The sequence below is a fragment of the Alnus glutinosa genome, chromosome 10, assembly GCF_958979055.1.
Source record: "Alnus glutinosa chromosome 10, dhAlnGlut1.1, whole genome shotgun sequence".
Classification (NCBI taxonomy): domain Eukaryota; kingdom Viridiplantae; phylum Streptophyta; class Magnoliopsida; order Fagales; family Betulaceae; genus Alnus; species Alnus glutinosa.
The window spans coordinates 10,397,138-10,404,568 of NC_084895.1; the positions used below are offsets into that span (position 1 = coordinate 10,397,138).

Here is a 7,431-nt window from a genome sequence, read left to right on the forward strand (position 1 = left end):
GGAATGGGAACTCCGTGCCCTAACTGATGGGCCCCATGGTAGGCCGAATCTTAAAGATCCCTTACAAGTTCCAGATGGGCCAATCACAAAGTCAAGGGCGAAGAAGATCAATGAGGCAATGCAAGGATTGGTGCAATCCACTTGGGCCGAGTTTGCAAATTTATCGAGCAAGACTCCAACATTCAAGATGGGCTTGAAAGAAGAAGAACCAACTTTAATTCATGTGATACAAGCAACAAATGGGGACGGCATAGCCTAGTGGTTTCTTGCAAACTCTTTATTTCACTAAGTATAGGCATATGAGCCTATTTTTATGTTTCTATGGTTGTGGGCCTTTAGGCCTATTTGTTTTATTAAGTGGACTTCTTTTATTAGCTATAGAAGTGTAGTTTAGGATATTTTGGGCTTGAAGATGTTCAGCCCATGTCTTTTAATTGATGTAGGCCTTAGTAGGGTTAGGGTTTTATGGAGAGATTTTAAAAAGACTTGTAGCCGCATATGTTAGACAAGTTGATTGTGAATGAAGTTTTATTCTTCATAGAAAACTTTTCAGTTTTCTCTACTTGTTCTTGATTGAACTAAGAACTTATCAAAGGCAAACCCTTTGTGGCGTTCTAACCAAATTTAGGTTCTTGAAACAAGATTTCAACGGGTCTAGATTCTTTGGACTTGATTCTTGGCTTTCTTGGGTAGATTTCAATTTGTTTGTGGGTTCAAAGGGGATTTCATCCTGCGGGTTCACATCATTTGGTATCAGAGCTCAGGCTCCAAATCAGGTCTTATTTATCCTTCTTATTTATCCTTTTCCTTTTCCTTTTCTTTTTCTTCTTTTCCTTTTTTTTTTAGTTCTTGCATTTGGATCTACAACTCCTTTCTTCATTCTTATTAATTTCGTGTGTTCTGTTCGGAAAAAAAAAAAAAAAATAAAAAATAAAAATTGTGTGTTAGAATTCAGATCTGTGATTTTCACAATTGGTTACTCGTGTAATTGATTCAGGAATTCAGATTTGTGAATTCTTTAATTAATTACACCAGTCTATGCTTTAATTTTTTCAAATCTGAAATTGTCCGATTTGAATTCCATTCTTGATTGCTTTTGCAAATCTTTGCTTAAATTTTTCAGATTTGAATCCTTGCTTTAACTTCCATATCTGTAATTTTTCAAATTTTTTTTTTTTTAAAAAAAAAAAAAAAAAAAAGGAAGAAAGAAAGAAAAAAAGAAAAAAAAAAAAGAAAAACAAGAGAGAAAAAAAAAAAAAAAAAGAAGAAGAAGAAGAAGAAGAAGAAGAAAGAAATTTCAAAAAAAAAAAAAAACAAAAAAACAAACAAAAAAAAAAAAAAAAAAAGAAAAAAAAAGAAAAAAAAAAAAGCTATTTGATATACTTTGCAATCCGAAAATTGAAGTGATTTGGTGTTGATTGATCTTTATCTTTAAAGGGATCGAGTGTATCATCTTTAGTATCCTGTGTCCTAATTGTTCTTTCCTCGTACAAATTCTTTTAGATCCGTGTCATTTTATTCCTTTCTTGTTTCTGGAATCTATTGCTGGTTGGAATAATACAAGGTGATGTCTTGATTTAGTTCAACTAGTTCTTAAAGAACTTGAAAGGGAAAACAGGTGAGGTGAAAGACTAAAAGAGTGGATACACGAGTGGAGTGACAATATTTGAGTGTAAACACGTAAGGGAGTGTGTGAGGTTTTTACCACTAACATATTTTTTGTTTTGTAGTGCATTAAAAATGTCTCATAAGAGTGATTCAACACCTAAGGAGGAGGTGGATAATTCATTCTTTGTATTGCGGGCCATGCAACAACAGTTTGAACAGTTGAATTTGGTGTTGGAGGAGGTGAAGAATAGGATGGATCAGCAGGAGGTAGTCATTAGAAATCTGCAAGGTGGGCGAGATAGGAGGAGACGTGCGCCTAGCATTGAAAATGAGTTTGAAAACGAAGGAGATGATGATGATGAGGAAGACATAGCATCTGAAGTTGGAAGGGGCGGAGTTGACAGACCTAGAGGAGGTAGGCGTGGAAGAGGACATGGGAGAAATCCAAGGGGTCGAGATGAGGTAGATAGGAACCTTGGGAGCATCAAAATGAAAATACCATCTTTCCAAGGTAGGACTGACCCTGAAGCCTATTTAGAGTGGGAGAAGAAAATAGAGTTAATTTTTGATTGTCACAATTATTCAGAAGAGAAGAAGGTGAAGTTGGCGGTAATTGAGTTCACTGATTATGCAATTATTTGGTGGGATCAATTAATGACCAATAGGAGGAGGAATCATGAGAGACCTATAGAAACATGGGGTGAGTTGAAAGCTCTCATGAGGCGAAGATTTGTACCTAGCCACTACTATAGAGACCTCTACCAAAAATTACAAAACCTTACACAAGGGTCAAGAAGTGTAGAAGATTACCATAAGGAGATGGAGGTGTCTATGATTCGGGCCAATGTAGAGGAGGATCGGGAGGCCACAATGGCCAGATTTTTAAGTGGTTTGAATAGGGACATAGCCAATGTAGTTGAGTTGCAACATTATGTGGAGGTAGAAGATATGGTGCACATGGCTATGAAGGTGGAGAGGCAATTAAAGAGAAAGGGGGCAGCAAGGTATACTTCAGTTTCTAGCACTCCTTGGAAACCACAATGGGATAGAAATGCTCAAGCTATAGTAAAGGGAAAGACCGAACCACCTAAGGGAAAAGATGAGGGAACTAGCAAGAACAAACCCAAGGTTGATTTCCGACCTTCAAGGAATAGAGATATTAAATGTTTTAAGTGTTTGGGTTCAGGGCACATTGCGTCTCAATGTCCAAACAAGCGAGTGATGGTTCTGCGAGACAATGGGGAGGTGATGACTGATAGTGAAGATGATAGTGATGAGATGCCCGAGTTGGTTAATGCTAGTGATGATGATGGAGTGGAATACCCCGTAGAAGGTGAGTCTCTTGTTGCCAGGCGTGCTCTCAATACGCAAATTAAGATAGACGATATGGAGCAACAGAGAGAGAACATATTTCATACCAGATGTTATGTAAGCAACAAGGTGTGTAGTATGATTATAGACGGGGGAAGTTGCACCAATGTAGCTAGTACCACCCTAGTTGAAAAGCTGAGCTTACCTTTATTGAAGCACCCTAGACCTTATAAGTTGCAATGGTTGAATGAATGTGGGGAGGTCAAGGTCAATAAGCAAGTTTTGGTGGCTTTTACCATTGGAAGGTATAGTGATGAGGTGCTTTGTGATATAGTTCCTATGCATGCTGGCCATATTTTGTTGGGGAGGCCATGGCAGTATGATAGGAGGGTGATTCATGATGGGTTTACAAACAGGTACAACTTTGTGAAGGATGGAAAAACATTCAAGCTTGCTCCTTTAACCCCAAAACAGGTCTATGAGGACCAACTGAAGCTGAAAAGTGAGATTGCGCAAAAACAAAAGAGTGAAAAAGAAAATAGAGAGGTGCTTGAGAATAAAGAAAAGAGAGTGGAGCCACGAGAGAAAAAAGAAAGAGGACTTGTAGAGAGAAAAGGGAAGGCAAAGATTAGTTTTTATGCAAAGGAGAGTGAGGTTAAGAGGGCCTTCTTAGCAGATCAGCCTATGATTTTTCTTGTTTACAAAGAATCTTATCTTAATCTTGATGAAACTAACCAATCTCTTCCTAGTTTGGCTCTTTCTTTGTTGCAGGAGTTTGATGATGTATTTCCGGAGGAGATGCCGAGTGGGTTGCCACCCATTAGAGGCATTGAGCACCAAATTGATTTCATACCCGGAGCAGTTATTCCAAACCGACCAGCCTATAGGAGTAATCCAGAGGAGACCAAGGAGCTTCAAAGGCAAGTTGAAGATTTGTTGAGCAAGGGGTACGTGAGGGAGAGCATGAGCCCATGTGCAGTACCAGTGCTACTAGTGCCAAAGAAGGATGGGACTTGGAGGATGTGCATTGATTGCAGAGCGGTCAACAATATTACGGTAAAGTACCGTCATCCCATTCCTAGATTAGATGATATGCTTGATGAATTGCATGGCTCATGTATTTTCAGTAAAATAGATCTTAAAAGTGGATATCATCAAATTAGAATGAAAGAGGGAGATGAATGGAAAACAGCTTTTAAGACTAAACATGGACTTTATGAATGGTTGGTTATGCCATTTGGACTTACAAATGCGCCTAGTACTTTCATGAGATTAATGAACCATGTCTTACGTGCGTTCATAGGCAAATTTGTAGTCGTGTACTTTGATGATATCTTAGTGTATAGCACGAACTTAGATGAACATATTGAGCATTTAAGATGTGTGTTAGATGTGTTGAGATGTGAAAAGTTGTATGCTAATTTTAAGAAATGTACCTTTTGCATGGAAAAAGTTGTTTTTCTTGGTTATGTTGTTAGTACAAAAGGTATTGAGGTGGATGAAGAAAAAGTAAAGGCTATCAAGGAGTGGCCAACGCCTAAAAGCATCACTGAGGTAAGAAGCTTTCATGGTTTAGCTAGCTTTTATAGGCGTTTTGTTAAAGATTTTAGCACCATTGCTGCACCACTCACTGAAATAATTAAAAAGAACGTTGGATTTCATTGGGGGAGTGATCAAGCAAATGCATTTGCTACTATCAAAGAAAGGTTGTGTTCTACACCTGTGTTAGCATTACTTGATTTTAACAAAACTTTTGAGATTGAATGTGATGCCTCAGGAATAGGAATTGGAGCCGTTTTAATGCAGGATAGGTGGCCCATAGCCTTCTTCAGTGAGAAGCTAAGTGGGGCAGCCTTGAATTACCCCACTTATGACAAAGAACTTTATGCTCTTGTTCGCGCTCTAGAGACGTGGCAGCACTACCTTTGGCCTAAGGAATTTGTGATCCACACCGATCATGAATCATTAAAGCATCTCAAGAGTCAAGGTAAATTAAATAAGCGACATGCTAGATGGATTGAATACATTGAGACCTTTCCCTATGTCATCCGTTACAAGCAAGGTAAGGAGAACATTGTTGCTGATGCTTTATCACGAAGGAGTAGTTTGGATGGACACAGGAAGGCCGAATTGGTGAAGTCAATTCATGAGAGGGTACGACTTCAAATTGCGCAGAAGAATGAAAAGTTTGCTTCCCAAGCCAATAAAGGGCGAAGGCGTGTCATCTTTGAACCAGGCAATTGGGTTTGGGTTCACATGCGCAAAGAACGATTCCCAGCCCATAGAAGGACTAAATTGCATCCTCGCGGCGATGGACCTTTCCAAATCCTTGAGAAAATTAATGATAATGCTTATAAAGTGGATCTTCCCAGTGAGTATAATGTCTCTGCTACTTTCAATGTTTCTGATCTTTCTCCCTATGATGCAGGTGACGATTCGAGGTCGAATCCTTTTGAGGAGAGGGGGAATGATGGGCCCCATGGTAGGCCGAATCTTAAAGATCCCTTACAAGTTCCAGATGGGCCAATCACAAAGTCAAGGGCGAAGAAGATCAATGAGGCAATGCAAGGATTGGTGCAATCCACTTGGGCCGAGTTTGCAAATTTATCGAGCAAGACTCCAACATTCAAGATGGGCTTGAAAGAAGAAGAACCAACTTTAATTCATGTGATACAAGCAACAGATGGGGACGGCATAGCCTAGTGGTTTCTTGCAAACTCTTTATTTCACTAAGTATAGGCATATGAGCCTATTTTTATGTTCTATGGTTGTGGGCCTTTAGGCCTATTTGTTTTATTAAGTGGACTTCTTTTATTAGCTATAGAAGTGTAGTTTAGGATATTTTGGGCTTGAAGATGTTCAGCCCATGTCTTTTAATTGATGTAGGCCTTAGTAGGGTTAGGGTTTTATGGAGAGATTTTAAAAAGACTTGTAGCCGCATATGTTAGACAAGTTGATTGTGAATGAAATTTTATTCTTCATAGAAAACTTTTCAGTTTTCTCTACTTGTTCTTGATTGAACTAAGAACTTATCAAAGGCAAACCCTTTGTGGCGTTCTAACCAAATTTAGGTTCTTGAAACAAGATTTCAACGGGTCTAGATTCTTTGGACTTGATTCTTGGCTTTCTTGGGTAGATTTCAATTTGTTTGTGGGTTCAAAGGGGATTTCATCCTGCTGGTTCACATCACTAACTCTTCGGCAATGAGTTCTTTTCTAGCCTTCCACCAAAGTCGGGCATCTCCGTCTAACTTCAACCCTGCATAGTAGACCTTTTGGCTATCAGTGCACCTTAGGGTATCAACAAGGTCTTGGAAATTGGAGACCCAATTGTCAACAACCATAGGTCCTTCACTCCCATCAAACCAAGGTGAGTTATGCTTGAAGAAAGTGGTCAATGAACAACCAACCACTTCGTTTCGCTCAGCTCATCTAGGTATGGCGTCCATTAAGGCTGCCACAAACTGTCCCAAGTCAGGCATGGGTAGAGGAAGGACTGGTGGAAGAGGAGGTGGAGATGGAGGTGGAGGTGGGGGTGCTTCACTGCCACTTCCATGTATCGATCCCTCATCTCTATAGCGACGTGGAAGCATACGTTACCTAGGCGGCATATTCTTGTTTACACAACAAAATGCCACATAAATACCACTAAGCAAGGAAGATTAAACGCATCATAATATCCATGAAATGCACATAAGAATCCTAAAATTTTATTTTATCTGTGTTAAAACTTTTGAATCCTAAGGCTCTTTTGTTACACTTAGACTCTAACACAACCTTGGGTTTTCGCTTATCCGCTTTTATAACAAACCCTACAACTAAACTGCTCTGATACCATTAACTGTGACAACCCTTTTTTTTTAAAAAAAAAAAACACATACAAACAGATCTTCACAGTGGCACGACTACATATCGCTCAGCCAACATATGGCACATGCCATATAACTTGCACCTGATAATCGGAGTTCTATCTATGCAGCAGAAAACATAATGATACAATCATTAACTCGGCGGAAAAGTATGTCTAAATATAAACCTATTGTTTACACAAAAGAGCCATACACATGTCTAACTGTTTAAGGTTTAACATCATTACAACTATTACAAAGGAATGGCTACACAAAAGAATAAGTGACGCATTTGTCACGAGCCATAGACAAAATACCCAAAAAGTAAGGACAACCCGCAGTCCATCACATTACAACAGTCGCGTCGAGCTCTAGTCGTAGTACCCCAAATAAAAAGCTACAAGGTCATCCTCCAAGTTGGGTGTACCAGTAAACAAAGAATCCTCATCTATACGGTTGTGGGGGTAGCCACATCCGTATAGGTGAAATAATGAGTTCATCGTCCTAACATAAACAAATACACTAAGACCTCAGAGGTATACTATTCACTGAGTTTTCGCAAAAAACCAACTTTTCCTTTTTAGTCATGTGTACACTATAACAGCCACCAATTTTATAAACTTTTGTTTGAAAACCCCCATAGCTGATATAGTACACACCAACTA

The 7,431-nt window shown here is 39.1% G+C and overlaps 1 protein-coding gene across 1 annotated transcript; it reads left to right on the forward strand.

Moving 5' to 3' along the window:
• Window positions 1-2,187: 2,187 nt before the first annotated feature.
• Window positions 2,188-6,497, forward strand: LOC133879023 (uncharacterized). Its single transcript, XM_062317575.1, has 3 exons — window positions 2,188-4,641; window positions 4,726-5,347; window positions 6,205-6,497. Exons 1-3 carry the CDS (start codon window positions 2,263-2,265, stop codon window positions 6,495-6,497), a joined length of 3,294 nt encoding a protein of 1,097 aa, XP_062173559.1. The 5' UTR covers window positions 2,188-2,262.
• The last annotated feature ends 934 nt before the right edge of the window (window positions 6,498-7,431 follow it).